A 17,993-nucleotide genomic window follows, 5' to 3' on the forward strand; every position below is an offset into this window, starting at 1 on the left:
TCCTCATTTCTGAGATGTTCTGACTTGGATTTAGCATCCCATGGTAAATAAAGTAGGTTAGCTGGGAAGTTCTTCGACAACCGACTTGATTTCAAGACATTTTTATTATTTATTTATTTAGAGACGGAGTCCTGCTCTGTCACCCAGGCTGGAGTGCAGTGGTGCAATCTTGGCTCACTGCAAGCTCTGTCTCCCTGGTGCAAGCGATTCTTCTGCCTCAGCCTCCTGAGTAGCTGGGATTACAGGCGTTCAGCACCACGCCCCGCTAATTTTTTTTTTTTCCTGTATTTTTAGTAGAGACGGGGTTTTGCCATGTTGGCCAGGCTGGTGTTGAACTCCTGGCCTCAAGTGATCTGCCCGCCTCAGCCTCCCAAAGTGTTGGGATTACAGGCGTGAGCCACCACGCCCGGCTGACATTTTTCGCTATTAAAAAAAAAAAAAAAAAAAGAAGTAAACAGTTTTTCACCAGTCAGTCCCGTGTAGAAACAATAAATCCAAACACCAGTTTCTAGACAAGTCTCTTGAGTATTTCAATAAATACTCCTTTTGGTCTCAGGGCTTGAAGGCTGTGCTCATTTTAAAGGTCTGGGAGCAGTATCGTGGATGATGGGGACATCTAGAGACTGTTGGGAAAACTACAGACAGCTATGATTCTTTAGCAAGCATTACGGTGCTACTCAAGAGTGGTTCCAGAACCCCAGCACTGGCATCACCCAGGAGAGCTTGACAGAAATGCAGAATCTCAGGCCTCAGACATACTGAATCAAAACCTGCACTTTTAAAGTCTTTCTGTGCAGGGAGCCGTGGCTCATGCCTGTAATCCCAGCACTTTGGGAGGCTGAGGCAGGAGGGTCGCTTGAAGCCAGAGTTTGAGACCAGCCTGGGCAATAAGGCTAGATCCCTTGTCTCTCTACCAAAAATAAAAATAAAAAATAAGCTGTATGTGGTGGTGCGCGCCTGTAATCCTAGCTACTTGAGAGGCTGAGGGAGGAGGATTGCTTGAGCTCAGGAGTTTGAGACTGCCAATGAGCTATGATTGTGCCATTGTACTCCAGCCTGCAACGGAGCAAGACTGTCAATCCAAAAAAAAAAAAAAAAAGCCTAAGGCCAAATTGGCACACAACACCTTTATTGATATCATCTGAGTATGACCTAGCCTTACAATAGACATCTTCCCAACCCCGCCGAAGGCAGTCAGAACCATCTGCCTTGGAAACACTCTGGGTCAAAAGCAAGTCTCGGCCGGGCACGGTGACTCATGCCTGTAATCCCAGCACTTTGGGAGGCTGAGGCACTTGAGGTCAAGCACTTGAGACCAATCAGCCTGACCAATATGGAGAAACCCCGTCTCTACTAAAAATATAAAAATTAGCCAGGCGTGGTGGCACGTGACTGTCGTCCCAGCTACTTGGGAGGCCGAGGCAGGAGAATTGCTTGAACCTGGGAAGCTGAGGTTGCAGTGAGCTAAGACCGCGCCATTGCACTCCAGCCTGGGTGTTGGAGCGAGATTCGGTCTCAAAAACAACAAAACAAAAGCAAGTCTCCATATTTAAATAACCCTGCATGAGAAACAAACATTACAGGAATGTTTCCCAGCTCATCTATGTTCCTTTAACATCTATACAGCACTCCAGGTGGACTGAGAATGTCCTTAAGAGACAGGGCACACACACATTTCCTAGAACAATGAGAAACCCCTGAAGCAGTATTTCTGGTGACCCAGGTACTGAAAGTACAGGCCCAGAAGGCCCTGTATTCACTAAGCAAATAGTTCTGCATTTCCGGAGTCAGGGGTTCTATACACACCTCTTGTCAAGCCTGGCCTGGATCAATCTCCACTTTTTCAATGTAGGTCCTGCCTAATCCAACCCCTCCCAATCCCCACCTCCATGATCCTCTCCTGTTTCTTATTCTCACTGCAATTAATTTATATAATTCCTGAGGGACTTGGTGCGTGGCAAGCAGTTTTTTTTTCTGCCAGGTCTAGACTGCAGGCTCTTTGAGGGAAAAAGACAGTCACTATCACGTCAGTAGTATACCACAGCTCACCGCACAATGGCCCAAAGATCTACTGACAACAGACCAAACATCTCACAAACTGTGATTTAATACCATTATTCCTTGGGGCTTATACCTTACAAAACCCTACCCATGGAAATCCAGTGGTTATGACCATTCCTATTTTACAAAATGAAGGCTGCTAAAAATCAGTCTCATAAGCAAACATACTAGGTAAAATTACCCAGTAACAGTGCCCTACACTCCCTACTCCCAGCTACCTTTTTCAAGCTCTAATACCAGTTGTTCTGATATGCTTGAGAAGCAAATGAATCCTGAACTCTAGCCTGGAAAAGAATTTGTATGTGGTGAGTCAGTGAGATACACAGACCAGGCTCTACTAGCCTCCCACATGTATTCACACACAAATGACAAAAACTATCACAAATATGCTGCAAATAAAACTTTTTTTTTTTTTGAGAGAGAGTTTCCCTCGTCGCCCAGGCTGAAGTGCAATGGCACGATCTTGGCTCACTGCAACCTCCGCTTCCCGGGTTCAAGCGATTCTCCTGCCTCGGCCTCTGAGTAGCTGGGATTATGGGCGCTTGCCATCACGCCCAGCTTTTTTTGTTGTTGTTGTTGAGACTGAGATTCGGTCTCAAAAACAACAAAACAAAAGCAAGTCTCCATATTTAAATAACCCTGCATGAGAAACAAACATTACAGGAATGTTTCTCAGCTCATCTGTTTCGCTCTTGTTGCCCAGGCTGGAGTGCAATCACGCAATCTCAGCTCACCGCAACCTCCACTTCCCGGGTTCAAGCAAGTCTCCTGCCTCGGCCTCCCGAGTAGCTGTGATTACAGGCATGCGCCACCATGCCCAGCTAATTCTGTATTTTTAGTAGAGAAGGGGTTTCACCATGTTGGCTGGGCTGGTCTCAAACTCCTGACCTCAGGTGACCCACAGGCCTCAGCCTCCAAAAGTGCTGGGATTAAAGACGTGAGCCACGGCGCCTGGCCCAATAAAAATCTTAAGAGCTTTGTTCAGTTATCTGGTTGAGGTTTATGATGCTGGATTCCATCTGAAAAGTTAAAAATCTAGGTGTCCTAAGAAGTACTATTAGGGCAACTGGCCTTCTCTTCCTACCTTTTTTGTAGTATGCTGACAAGTGCTTCAGGATTCATAATCCTTTACCTCTAAGGAAGCTGCAAAAATGGAATTAACTATTAAATATATAAAAAGCACCTAAGAATGATCCCATGAAAAATTTTGGTACAGTTACAATCTAGTATGAACCGTTTGAAGACTGGTGAGGAAATCTGCAGGTCTAATCCACCAGGTACTATGAAACAATCCCTGTGGAAGTTTAAGTGGTCACAAAAGATGTAATCTTCTTCTGTCCCCTAACAAAACAGGAAGGAAACTGAAATAGGAACCACTGGAAATATCCTGAAGGGAGAAAGAGGAGGAAAAGATCAGACATCATATTTATTAAAATCTTTATTCATTTTCTTTTTTCAGAATTGAAACCCATAGAACACATTAGAAATTTAGATGCATATCTGTCTTGTTTGGTATCTTACCAAGTACAATCTCCGTGCAACAGCTCTGAGAGGAAATCCTTGGCAGATCAAAAGACAGGGTAGTGGCTCCCACACTTTCCATTTAAGCAAATAAATTAGCTTCCGAGTAAGTTGTTCCCAGTTTCACCCAACATTTTGTGTTTATGAGAAACACCTTAGTTCCTAAAAACCTGTGGTAGTCCAGTACCCAGTCCCTCCTACCTTGTCACCACCCAGACTTGAGGAATTGAAGGGAAAAAAACTGGCCTTCCCCTGTAGAATGAGTTTCCCAAAGACAGGTTTGCCTGGCTCACTAGTAGGCCTGGCCTGTGCTGGCACACTAGAGCTGCTCAGTAGGTATTTGCTGATGAATAGTCTTTATGTTAATTAGGGTCCACTCTCAGAGACTGAGAACCTTTCACTAGCTGCAAGTCCTTCAGCAATTTGTCAGTGTTTCCCTTTGTTAAAATAAATATGTTTTTCTTGCTAGAATACATATACGACTATATACATTACATATACCTTTACTCATGTTTCCTGAAGCTCAAACTCACAGGATGAGGCATATAAGATAGCTTACTGACGATGCTGTTTTATCATCATTGAGGTGTGGCCATTTACTGGTCAAAGAATACACGGGTGAAGAAGAAGAAAGGCTGAAGAAATATGGCGGATGGAAAGGGAAGGAAAGGCAAAAGCATTTTCTTTTTTTAGAAAAAAAAGATGGATTTCTTTGGAAGACAATGCTGGCTTTGGATGACATTGAAAAATTGCCATGTATAGGATTCATCTTTCCCAAAATAATATGCAATTAATGTACCTGAATTCTTCCATTTCCTTCTTAAATTTCATTTGACATATTAATCCTGAGTGCAAACAGGGGGCAATGCCTTATTAATACATTCTTGAATAATACTCTGAGCAAATCAGATCCTATGAATTTGTTTTACACAGAAAATTATTTACACCTCCCCCAAACCCACAATGCAGCCTCATACTAAAGAAAGTTTTATAACAAAACCTTTACACTCAAATTTATCCATTCAAACTTTAGAATAAACATTTTGTAACAAGTGGGAAGAGGGCAGGAAATGGCCATGAGTTCGGATTTTCCTAGTTTTGTAGTATTAAAATGTCTCCACATCTACCTTTGGATGTTTGGTAGGCATACCTTACAGCTGATCCAAACCCTGCAACGACTTGATTATAACAGCCTTAGATTCTAATAGAGAAAGTAGGACAGTGTGACAACACTTAAAAAAAAAATCCACCTCCTTTTTTTTCTTCTTTTTTTTAAGACAGAGACAATTCTCCTGCCTCAGCCTCCCGAGTAGCTGGGACTACAGGCGTATGCCACCATGCCCTGCTAATTTTTGCATTTTCAGTAGAGACAGGGTCTCACCATGTTGGTCAGGCTGGTCTCGAACTCCTGGCCTCAGGTGATCTGCCCAACTCGGCCTCCCAAAGTGCTGGAATGACAGGCATGAGTCACTGCACCCGGCCCCGACCTATTCTTTCAAACAGTGTTTGAAATTTTAGCGCTTTCTGAATTTTAGAGCTGTAAGTTTATGGTTGGTTTTCTCCAAGATTTGCCTAAACATACTTTTCCAGCTTACTGAAATCCTGACTTAGAACAAAAATTTATATTCTCAGTGCCATGTCACACCACTCTATTAGCTCAATTCTAACTTTATGGATTAGAGTTCTAAATTTTATGGATGAAAATTCTAAATTTATGATCAGAATGCCTTTTAAGATCACGAGTCTGAAAACAGATGCGAATAAAATGAAATGATATATTTTCTGCAAATGCTTTCAAGAAAGGATTGAGACATTTTCTTTCCTGCCTGCTTTTTTCCTTAGCAGAATCTCTGCCTTCAGTGTTATGAAGTTCCTAGTTTCAGACTTCTTATTCATTTCAGTGTGGCATACTAAAGGCATCATGTATTTGAAAGACCACAAATCCATAACAGTTCAACTAACCTTTACAGGGAGAGCAGAGCTGATATCTTTCTATTGTCTCCTCCCAGCTGGCTCCTGGAAGCTTGTGGGTGAGCACTAACCAAGGTATTCTCATACTGAGCTATGAATTTCCCTGGACACACAACAGTGAGTAGCCTTAAAACTGAAATCAATGCCTCCTTTGGTTAACACGAATTCTGTGTTTTGTGCTAGTCTCTGTCTTCTTAAATTCAATACACCCTTTTTATAACCCAGCCCATTGTTCTCTTCATCTCAAAATGTATATAAAATGTACAAAAGTTTCCTAATTTCATGCTATTTAAAAATAGTTACAGGTTACTCAGTTATCTTTCAATGCAAGAAAACTGGGCATAAATTCTAAAGCTGTTTTTGAGAGTGGGTGCCTAAAACTAGTTTCCAATGGCTGGCATTAAATGTATTCAACCACACTGTTTAAATATTCGCCTCTGCTTGACAGGAATGAAAAGCTGGAACGCACCTTGACAAGATGCAGGAGCAAAGCACATAGCTCTGAGTCCACAGGTGAGCGGGCACATCAGCCCTGTCTTCCTTTGCCCCTGTGTTTTACTGCAACTACTTACACGTCGACATCACTTTGCCAGAACACAAAATGAAAACTGTGCTTTACAAACCTGAAATTTGAGAGTGCTAAGAGGAGAAAGAAGCATAATATAACATCATGGGTTCAGAACTCCAGACAAGACTGAATGATGGAATTAGCATTTGACATAAATCAAAATCTTAAGGCTCTTCCTTTTAACCTCCTCAATTTCAAGGCTCAGAAGGCTTAAAATCTTGGCTGGGTATGGTGGCTCATGCCTGTAATCCCAGTACTTTGGGAGGCCGAGGCAGGTGGATCACCTGAGGCCCGGAGTTTGAGATCAGCCTGGCCAACAAGGTGAAACGCTGTCTCTACTAAAAATATAAAAATCAGCTGGGCGTGGTGGTGGGCACCTGTAATCCCAGCTACTCTGGAGGCTGAAGCAAGAGAATCGCTTGAACCCAGGAGGCAGAGGTTGCAGTGAGCCGAGATCATGCAACTGCACTCTAGCCTGGGCAACAGTGTGTGTCTTGGTCTCAAAAAAAAAAAAAAAAAAAAAAAAAAAAAAAAGAAGAAGGCGGCGGCTTAAAATCTTTGTTTCCAGTCTTCCGTGGCCCCAAATCACAAGATAAGTCCAGTCCAGCCACCAGTAAGGTATACACTCTCACCTGTAGGAGTGTCCCTTTCTTAGGAGAAAGGGGCAAAAAGGTTGCTGATCTCTTGGGAACAGCAGCTTCAGTGACAAAATACCCTAAAGGCAGAGGTGGAAATTCATTTCAGAAGAGAAATGAGGATGACAGAGACCACAGGCTACCTGTTATTCAAGGTATTATTTCAGTTTGCTTTGTTAATTTGGGAAGGACTGCTTTCAGCAAAAGGGGAAAAAATTAGTCTCCTTAGAGAATCATGCTTAGATTGTAATAGCATTTTCTCCAGACAACTTTTTGGTTAATTGGGATATGACTATGAGAATGCAGAATTTACTTAGGTGCAAAGTCATGTTTGCTTTTTACACACCTTAAGATCCTAAATACAAGGGAACCTGTTTTTCAATTTCAATCATCTGCCCGATTCTGGTTCCACCAGTGGGTCTCTCTCTCTTCTTCCCTCCTCTAAGATCATCAAAACAATACTACCCAATGGCTTAAAAGCCCAAACACCTTTCTGTTTTTGTCCTTCCCTCCAATTCTATCTGAAACATGTATCTCCTCCAACAGAGTGTGCTATTTTGGCTTGATGGAATGCAAGGTTTTATTTGCTGCCACTCTGTAGGACAGTAAGCATTCTGATTTAACTAGTTCTGGTAAAAAAAAAAAAAAAAGACACAAGAGATTGCAAAGTGTTTCCACAAAATCCACAGGCGGGAGAAAGGACTGCAAGGTTCAATTCAAAACACACGCTCTAGAGCCAACCCCAGTATTCGTCTATCCAAATGTCACACCTGTTTGTCCTTTGGCATGGGAATTAAGACTGACCAACTGTGATGCCCAGTGCTAAAATGGGCAATTGCCGAGGAGGTCAGAAGGCGATTCAGCAGGAATGTCTCTATGCTCTGAAACTTGTGGTCTTTGCTTTAGTTTCCACTACAGAAAACACCAAAGACATCCAAGGCCACCCTGTCCCCTGTCACCAGAACTTGCTGCTGGCCACTTCCAATCCATCTCATACCATTTGGAATTGATTGTGCTGTTTCTCTATCTTTGTAAAAAGAAGTTTCACTTATTTTGTGTCGAGAATTACAAGTGTGAGAGAGGCATCCTGTCTTCCACCAGTACTGTGTCCACCCCAAACTGGTCGGTACACTGCTTCACAGTGGCCAGGACACTCAGGAGCCGCTGATCCACGGCGTCCAGATGAGGATCAGAGAGCACTGGGGAGATGGGGTCATGGGCCATGGCAGATTTTAAGGCAGACTTTAGCACACCATTCTTTAGGTAGTTCAGTCTGTTCCAGGTAGAAACCCGAATGCTGGAAGAAAAAGTTATAGAACAAGTTACTTAAAACCTCTCATTATCAAACGGAATTTGAAAGCCTGCTAGGCAGACAAAAGTAAAAAAAAATTAGGTAAAATACTTTAAATCATTTTTGTTTTAGAATTACCACTACATAATGAGTAAGCAACATTACATGTTTTGATATTGTTTCTCTGTAACTAATCAGAGATATATACAGAGATTTACACACATGTTCACCACAGTGCTGTTTGTAACAGGAAAAATGTTAAACAATCTGAATGTCTAATGATTGGGAAATAGTTAAATTATGGTTCATCCATTGAAAGGAATACCATGCAGCCGTTAAAAACAATTTTGAAAATTTAGTGGAATGGGAAATGCCTATGGTATGATGCTGGGTGGGGGGAAAAGGTTGGAGGAAAACCCTGTTTCACTTCAAATCTGTAGGAAAACAAAATATACACACACGGATTGGAATGAAGTACACTACAATGTTAACAAGAGGATGTATCCTTAGACGTTAATGGGTACTATAAGCTTCCTTCTTCTTGTGTTTCTGAAGTCTAAAACAATTTCTCCTACGAAAAAATTATTTTAAGGATACCTATCTGCCTTAATTATTTCACCAACTGCTACCGTTTGAATGTCTGTCCCCTCCAAAATACATGTTGAAATTGCCATTGTAACAGTATCAAGGTGGAGTCTTTAAGAGGTCATTAGGCCATGAGTGCTCTGCCCTCATGGGTGGAACTAATGTTGCTATGAAAAGGCAAGTTCAAGGCCCGGAGAGGTGGCTCATGCCTGTAATCCCAACACTATGGGAGGCCGAGGTGGGCCCTGAGATTGGGAGTTCGAGACCAGCCTGGCCAACATGGTAAAACCCCATCTCTACTAAAAATGCAAAAATTAGCTGGGCATGGTGGCACGTGCCTTTAATCCCAGCTACTTGGGAGGCTGAGGCACGAGAATCATTTGAACCTGGGAGGTAGAGGTTGCAGTGAGCTGAGATTGCACCACTGCACTCCAGCCTGGGCAACAGAGTGAGACTCCATCTCAAAAAAAAAAAAAAAAAAGGCGAGTTCAGCCCCTTGTTGCCCTCTCTTTGCCCTTTTGCCTTCTGCCATGTGACATGACAACACAGCAAGAAGTCCCTTGTCAGATGCTGGCACCTTGATATTTAACGTTCCAGCCTCCAGAACTGTGAACCAATAAATTTCTGTTCATTATAAATTACCCAGTCTGGCCAGGTATGGTGGCTCATGCCTGTAATCCCAGCACTCTGGGAGGCCCAAGGGGGCAGATCACTTGAGGTGAGGAGTTCGAGACCAGCCTGGGCCACATGGTGAAACCCCATCTCTACTACAAATACAAAAATTACCCAGGCATGGTGGTGAACGCCTGTAATCCCAGCTACTTGGGAGGCTGAGACAAGAGAATCACTTGAACCTGGGAGGTGGAGGTTGCAGTGAGCCGAGATCGCGCCACCGCACTCCAGCCTGGGCGACAGAGCAAGACTCCCTCTCAAAATAAGATAAAATAAAACAAGTTACCCAGTCTGTGGTATCCTGTTATAGCAGCACAAAACAAACAAGACACCAACTATAGAGTATCTTTTATTTATCTGAGAAGAAAAGTTCTTAGCTCTCTGTGGGCAAAGTAGGAATTACTAGGTACGCAGAAATGTCTGATTCTGTAAAAGGCAGCCTGTTGTGCAACAATTTAAAAGCTAAGGAAGACTGTTTTTTTTTTTTTTTTTTTTTTTTTGAGACGGAGTCTCGCTCTGTCGCCCAGGCTGGAGTGCAGTGGCGCGATCTCGGCTCACTGCAAGCTCCGCCTCCCGGGTTCACGCCATTCTCCTGCCTCAGCCTCCGGAGTAGCTGGGACTACAGGCGCCCACAACCGCGCCCGGCTAATTTTTTGTATTTTTAGTAGAGACGGGGTTTCACCGTGGTCTCGATCTCCTGACCTTGTGATCCGCCCGCCTCGGCCTCCCAAAGTGCTGGGATTACAGGCGTGAGCCACCGCGCCCGGCGGAAGACTGTTGCATAAAGCATGCATGGAAGGGACAAACAGGCACAGACGGAGTACGGTTATTTTTTATTCTGAAATATATTACAAATGCCCAGAGCATCAGAGCTTCCTCTGTGACTAAGTTATCACGTTATTTCCTCTCAGCTCCAAATTCACTCTTCAAAATATGCTCTGCTGGCCAGGCACAGTGGCTCACGCCTGTAATCCCAACACTTTGGGAGGCCATGGTGGGCAGATCACCTGAGGTCAGGAGTTCCAGACCAGCCCCACCAACATGGTGAAACCCCATCTCTACTAAAAACACAAAAAATTAGCTGGGCGTGGTGGCGGGCACCTGTAATCCCAGCTACTCAGGAGGCTGAGGCAGGAGAATCACCCGAACCCAGGAGACGGAGATTGCAGTGAGCCGAGATCATGCCACTGTACTCCAGCCCCGGCGACAGAGCGAGACTCCATCTCAAAAAACCAAACAAAACCAAAATGTGCTCTGCTACAACGGATGGGATTCATTTAAGCATCTTTCCCCTAAAGCTTTCTCACTAGAGGGCGCTAAGGGCACACTGCAAGGGGAAGGGGCTCTCCAAATGCTTCTGTGGGTCGATAGTGGTATTGGGGAGGCACAGAGGTCATCCAGTGAAGCCCTGTCTAGCCACATTCCCAGAAAGTGTGGGTCCTTGGTGACCCCAAGCCTTAGCCTGGCCTGGGGATAACTCTCCTGAGGCCCTCTCAACATGGAAACCAGAGATTTGAAGGTCATCTGCTCACCCTGGCCCCGATTCCCTCTGAAGGCCCACATGTGTGCCTCACCTGCAGCACGGAAGGTTCCTACTGGATTCTCTCTCTCCCTCTGCATGTCATGACACCAGCTATGGCTTGAATGTACACCCAGCCTGCACTCTGGAGAATTGCTTCTGGCTTGTTCAGCACCTGCAAACTAGCAAACTTCTCTGCTATCTGGTGGGTTGAGCTAAACCTTCTCCACTGAAGTCCAAACTCCAGTCATTGGGAGGGGATCCCCTTCCAAGTTTGTCCTTCCTTGGGTACTCTCCCTCAGCCCTAGTTTTCTTTTACAGTCACTCCTGTTATTGGAATTTAATAATTCTTTATATTGGGTTGGGCTCAGTGGCTCACGCCTGTAATGCCAGCACTTTGGGAGGCCAAGGCAGGCAGAGCACAAGGTCAGGAGTTCTAGACCAGCCTGGCCAACATGGTGAAACCCCGTCTCTAATAAAAATACAAAAATTAGCCAGGTGTGGTGACAGGCACCTGTAATCCCAGCTACTTGGGAGGCTGACTCAGGAGAATAGCTTGAACACGGGAGGTGGAGGTTGCAGTGAGCCGAGATTGCTCCACTGTACTCCAGCCTGGGTGACACAGCAAGACTCCGTCTCAAAACAAAAAACAAAAACAAACAAACAAAAAAAAAACAATTATTTATATTAAACACCTCTGTTTAACACACTGTGTCTTTTTTATCTCCTGACTGAACCAGACTGATAAAACTACTACCACAAAAACATCTTCAAAGACAAACGCACAATTCTTGATTGTATATATCACTAGTTCCCATCATTAATAAAGACAATTAAGGACTGCCTGGGTAAACTGTTACTTTCTACAGAATTTTGTTGTTATTTGAAAAAAGAAAGAAGAGAAAGAGACTAGTTGCTAGGGCAGTCTTATGTGATATGATGTTGCTGGGAGCTGACCAGTATTAAGTGGTGCTTTTGAACTTGCTTTTCTATGAAGCTAAGCAAGGTGAATCCCAGCTGATTCTTCATGTGCATGCTCTAAAATTATACCAGGATGGTCGGGCGCGGTGGTTCACACCTGTAATCCTAGCACTTTGGAAGGCTGAGGCAGGTGGATCACTTGAGGTCAGTAGTTCCAGATCAGCCTGGCCAACATAGTGAAACCCATCTCTACTGCAAATACAAAAATTAGCTGGGTTTGGTGGCAGGTGCCTGTAGTCCCAGCTACTCGGGAGGCTGAGGCACAAGAATTGCTTGAACCCGAGAGGCAGAGGTTGCCATAAGCTGAGATTGCGCCGCGGCACTCCCACCTGGGTGACAGACGCAGACGCTGTCTCAAATTTAAAAAATAATAATAATAAAAAAATAAAATAATTTCAGGAATGGTGAAAAGAAGCTTCTTAGACTTTAGCTCATTTTCTTGACTCGTTTTTCAATTTCTCTGTTCCCGGTTTTTTAAAAAACCAATTACTATTTATTTTCTATTTTTGTGAGACAGAGTCTCACTCAGTCATCCAGACTGGAGTGCAATGGCACAATCTCGGCTCACTGCAACCTCCGCCTCCCAGGTTCAAGCAATTCTCCTGTCTCAGCCTCCTAAGTAGCTGGAATACTGGTGCCTGCCACCATGCCCGGCTCATTTTTGTATTTTTATTAGAGACGGGGTTTCGTCATGTTGGCCAGGCTGGTCTCGAACTCCTGACCTCAGGTGATCCACTCACCTCGGCCTCCCAAATTCCTGGAATTACAGGAGTGAGTCACTGTGCCTGGCCAAAATCAATTATTATTTATGGAAAAAGTTACTTTTGGTTTAATTTCAAACTGAAATATGCGAACCCCAGGTGGTATGTGATGGGTGAGTGAGAGGACTTGAAACCACAAGGTAACCAGGTGTAGTAACCAGGGATGCAGATTTTACTCAGTTTGTTTTTTGTTGTTTTTTTTTTGGCAGTGGGGTGGGGAGTATGGGTGATTATATTCTGCTATTAAACCAAACATAGACATGTATTACTGAATACATACACTCTTCTATTCATACAAAATTTGAGATGAATTCTGAGCTGTGGGTTATCTGCCTTCACTTTTCCCTGATATCCCATTTCAGGATCTCCAGAGGTTCATATCCCATTTCAGGATCTCCAGAGGTTCTAGGTTGGAGAAGTATGAAAAGCATGGCTCAGGCATCAGAAAGTCTGAGGGCCAAGAAAATGTTTGTACTGTTACCTGAGCCTGGAAAGGAAGGCAATGCAGGCACATGTATTTGCTATGCACAACTTACATGCAACACTGATAGAGAGGGGCAAGAATGCTTCTTTCATCCAGCGAGGGGTTCCCAAAGCTGAAAATTAAATTAAAACTTAGTGAATTCGGTGGAAGTACCATTCTTAGCATCAAAGCAATAGCAAATTCTATATGAAACTCAACTGTGATCCTAGATAATTTCACGCTCCAGCAGCTCAAATCACTTAAATTGAAAACAAGCGGGGCATGACCAATTAGACACAGGATCCCTAACAGCCTGTACTAAAATATCTGACAACAAATATACTCATTTACAAGGGACCTTTTCCTGCCAAGATATTAGAAGGTACTGGAGCATAATTATGGTAAACACAGTGTGGAGTTCACAGACCAAAGGGAGAACTTGAAGACCCCTAAGCCTGCAAAGGTTTTAAGGACCAGAGAGAGAAATAAAGGCCATTTATATTAGATTCCCACAAACAAGCAGATGACCACTACTTGTAAAAAGAAGTCACACTTGTTCTACTCCCAAATTGCCAATATCCTACTCCCTACAAGTAAGTATATGTACCGATTCAAATTGGAAAAACTGTTCACAGAGGCTGAGGAAACTGATTCACAGCAGATGCAAAAATTACCTTAGCAGCAATTCAGAGTTAGAAAAGGAGAACTGATTCTAGAAAACTGTCAACCTTTCCCTCTTTCCAGAGGTTCACCTTAATAGCTGGAGTCTGGTAGTTCTTAGTACAGTGTAGGTCCTCCAGTAATTCAAGGCAAAGGCAACTGCTATTGTCTGAATGTTTGTGTCCCCCTCAAATTCATAATCCCTGGTGTAACAGTCCAACAGTATTAAGAGGTAGGGCCTTTGGGAGATGATTAAGCCATGAGGGAAGAGCCCACATCAACGGGTTTAGTGCCCTTATAAATGAGGTCAGAGGGAGCATGTTCACCTCTTCTGCCATATGAGGACACATAGAAGGCACCATCTGAGGAACAGGCCCTCACCAGACACTGAATCTGCTGGCACCTTCATCTTAAGAGTTCTCAGCCTCTGAAACTAAGCAATACATTTCCAATGCTTATGAATTACCCAGTCCAAGGGATTTTGTATAGCAGCCTGAATGGACAAAGCAACTATTTTGATATATACCAAATAACAAATATCATGTGTATCACAGGATGAGTGCTATGTGCTTTGCTGTAATGGGGTAGAGGGAGAGGCAGTGTTTGCTGGTCTTTCATTTTCTGTGGTCGTCACCATCTTTCGCGAAGCACAAGGCGCCTGGTGTTCAGTATAAGATGGTGGCATCATTAGCAAATGCTGCCCAAGCACTCTGCTGAGGAGCCATGTCTTAGCTTATTTCCAACAACCAATGTTAACAGTAGTGACCTAGGGCCTGGAAAATTCTGTACTCCAAGGAAGCATTCTATTTAGTAAGTATTTATTAAATGCAACTAAAAGGGTGGCACTACGCCTGTAATCCCAGCACTTTGAGAAGCCGAGGCGAGTGGAGCACTTGAGGTCAGGAGTTCAAGACCAGCCTAGCCAACATGGTGAAACCCCGTCTCTACTAAAAATACAAAATTAGCGGGTGCCTGTAGTCCCAGCTACTCAGGAGACTGAGGCTGGAGAATCGCTTGAACCCAGGAGGCAGAGGTTGCAGTGAGCTGAGATTGTGCCACTGCACTCCAGCCTGGGCAACAGAGCAAGATTCCATCTCAAAAAAATTTTTTTTTAAAAGTGTGGCACTAAAGTGGCCACCATGGAGAATGCAGAATATGAAATGGAAATACAATGTGCTCTCCAAATAGCTCAGGCCTAAAACAATAAGGACATTCTATTTATTCAAAATGAATAAACTTTTCTTATTCAAGATAAAAGTAACTTGTCGTTATATATAAAATCCACACTAGGCAACAGCTCTTCTTCCCATGATAGCAAAAGTATGGGCCTAGACTAACATAAAAATAGCAAAACATCCTATCAAATAAATTAATTTTTTAATTGCAGGAACCTTTGGATAGAATAAATTTAATAACAAATTCCACACTCCATTACATCTGTATCTCTCAAGTTTCTAAACACCAAATATCATAGCCAAGAAAGAATGATGTAGGTAGTAACGAATGACCCTGGTTTCCAGTTGTCTGAGAAGAGGCTCATAGAGTCTTAGACTCCTTGGAAAGAATTGCTTTTCCATTTTTTGAAGTACTGAGATCCCTGAGAGTAGAGAGAACGACAGGTACCAATAGCAAAGACTCCAAGTGGAAAAAGAAGGACGCCACCTATCAACTGTATTCTGGATGTTCTCCAGGATGCTCTGGAAAATGCCCTTCTTTCATACACAGAAACCCCTCCCTGACAAGGGCAGTCCTGCTGGTCTCACCTTTTGGCATTATCAAGAAGGATGAGCATACTAGCGCCTTCATCATCTTGAAAGCTCTCATAGTGATGGCGGTCAGCATTGCCAATCAGGTAATCAAAGACAGCTGTGTCAATGATGTCCAAGAGGCGCGGGCCAGAGTCATAAGGGGATGTTTTCTTCACAGCATCACAGTAGCTCTCGTCATACTCCCACCTGGAGACAAGCAGCATCACCAGCACTGAGTGTCAACACTGTACCTGGCACTGTTACATACAAAGAGAAGACAGAGTTCCTACCTACTGGGTTTGCCCCTGACTCCACAGTTCTTTTTACTCTTGGACAGAAGTGCTGGTTCCTTTACAGAATTGGCACCTGGCTAGGCAAAGGGGAGAATTAAGTAATGGCTCATAGGAGCATTTACCTGGCCAATTTGCCTTCTCGGTAAGTCCTGCCCCATGGGTGACGGTGTTTCTGCAGAGGCCACACATCTGGAAGCCAAAGTGTGACAGATCCCTCCATTGTGTCTCCATCAGCACAAGCTGGTTCTGTTTCTCGGCAGTAATAGCACTTCCCATAAAAACAAGTATTGTTTCCTACAGGACAGAAAGGAGCCAAATACACTTAAGGAAATAATGAAGACTCCAAATTCTCTCCCAAATAATGCAGAACAGAGTAGCTAAGTAAATAGGCATGGTGAAAACAAAGACCCTGAGTTTACTATATTTCAAACATTTATTTTCCTGGATAGGTAATAAAAAAAGCACACAGTATAAAAAAAATTCAAAAAGTACAAAAGGATATAGACCCAAAAGCAAGTTGCCCTTGCCTCCTGTATCCTTTCTACCCAGTCTCTCTCTCTGGCATCAACTACCATCACCAGGATCCTTCAAATTCACTTTGTTTGTTTTGTTTTTGTTCTTGTTTTGAGACGGGGTCTGGCTTTGTCATCCAAGCTGGAGTGCAGTGGCGTGATCTCAGCTCATTGCAACCTCTGCCTCTGGGGCTCAAGACATCCTTCCATCTCAGCCTCCTGAGTAGCTGGAACTATAGGTGTATGCCTCCATGCCCAGCTAATTTTTTATTTTTCTGGTAGAGATGGGGTTTTGCCATGTTGGCCAGGCTGGGCTCAAATTCCTGGACTCAAGGAATCTGCCCACCTCAGCCTCTCAAAATGCTGGGATTATAGGCATGAGCCACCATGTCCGGCCTCTAAACTCACTAATTTTCCTTTTTTTTTTTTTTTTTTTTTTTTAGACTGAGTCTTGCTCTGTCACCCAGGCTGGAGTGCAGTGGCACAATCTTGACTCACTGCAACCTCCGCCTCCCAGGTTCAAGCAAGTCTCCCATCTCAGCCTCCTGAGTAGCTGGTATTACAGGCACATGCCACCACGCTTGGCTAATTTTTGTATTTTCAGTAGAGACATGGTTTCACCAATTGGCCAGGCTGGTCTCGAACTCCTGACCTCAGGTGATCCACCCACCTTGGCCTCCCAAAGTGCTGGGATTACAGGTGTGAGCTACCGCGCCTGGCCTGAACTCAACTTCAATTAAAGGAAAGTAACGTCCTCCTCTTCTTCATTAGGACTGAGATCTTGGCCAGAGTGCCCAGGGGAAGGCAAAAAGGTCACGTACTAGGCCAAGTGTGGCCAAGAGTTTGGTTACATAGAGGGGGAGGTATAGAGGAAGGGGGGAAGTTGAGCAAATAAGTAGACAGACTGAGTGTAACAGTAACCAGGCTTCTCACCAGTGGAGAAGAGAGTTAAACATACAGAAAGAGAGAAAGCCAGGATAAATCCTGCAGTGGTGAATTAGAATTGGAAATACTAGTTTGAATTGATGGGTTGTTTGTTTGTTTTTTGTTTTGTTTTTTTTGAGATGGAGTCTCTCTCTCTTGCCCAGGCTGGAGTGCAGTGGCGTGATCTCGGCTCACTGAAACCTCTGCCTCCTGGGTTCAAGCAATTCTCCAGCCTCAGCCTCCCGAGTAGCTGGGACTACAGTCGCATGCCACCACGCCAGCTAATTTTTGTATTTTTATTAGAGATGGGGTTTCACCATATTGGACAGGCTGGTCTCGGAACTCCTGACCTCATGATCCACCCACCTCAGCCTCCCAGAGTGCTGGGATTACAGGCATGAGCCACTGTGCCAGGCCTGAATTGATGGGTTTAATACACAGATACAGAAAAAGATACGCCTGTATCCTTTTAATGTGAAGAAATAGCTGACTTCAGGCCTGGGTTAGAGAAAGTACAAGATGAGCCTGGACCACAGCATTATGCTAGTTGCAAGAAAGTGCTTGGAGAATGATGGGACCATTCTAAAATGACACAGGAACTAGTTTGTAGAGGTTCCCACTGGCCAAATGTGGAACAGTTTAAGCATCTGAATAATTATAAATGGTAATAAATTGTAGCTCATAGTGAGTTCATGGTGATATAAATAAACACATGAATGTGTGGAGGTGGGGGAGTTCTACCCTTCAACGGAATGACAACTAATAGGTCTAGAAGCAATGATAGAATGAAAAAAATCATTTGAAGGCCAGGAACTGTGGCTCACATCT

At 43.8% G+C, this 17,993-nt stretch overlaps 1 protein-coding gene across 2 annotated transcripts in view; it reads right to left on the minus strand.

Annotated features, from left to right (window-relative positions):
* Positions 1–3,483: 3,483 nt before the first annotated feature.
* The window catches only part of FAM20B (FAM20B glycosaminoglycan xylosylkinase), a 48,873-nt gene continuing 34,363 nt past the window's right edge, over positions 3,484–17,993 (minus strand). For both annotated transcript variants that reach the window (XM_050783476.1, XM_050783481.1), the window contains exons 5-8: positions 15,852–16,023; positions 15,452–15,643; positions 13,102–13,161; positions 3,484–8,053 (exon numbers count right to left, since the gene is read on the minus strand). In XM_050783476.1, coding sequence (XP_050639433.1) covers positions 7,822–8,053; positions 13,102–13,161; positions 15,452–15,643; positions 15,852–16,023 — 656 coding nt within the window. In that variant the 3' untranslated portion in view covers positions 3,484–7,821. The remainder of the gene's footprint in view (positions 8,054–13,101; positions 13,162–15,451; positions 15,644–15,851; positions 16,024–17,993) is intronic.

The sequence above is a fragment of the Macaca thibetana genome, chromosome 1, assembly GCF_024542745.1.
Source record: "Macaca thibetana thibetana isolate TM-01 chromosome 1, ASM2454274v1, whole genome shotgun sequence".
In the NCBI taxonomy this organism is placed as follows: Eukaryota; Metazoa; Chordata; class Mammalia; order Primates; family Cercopithecidae; genus Macaca; species Macaca thibetana.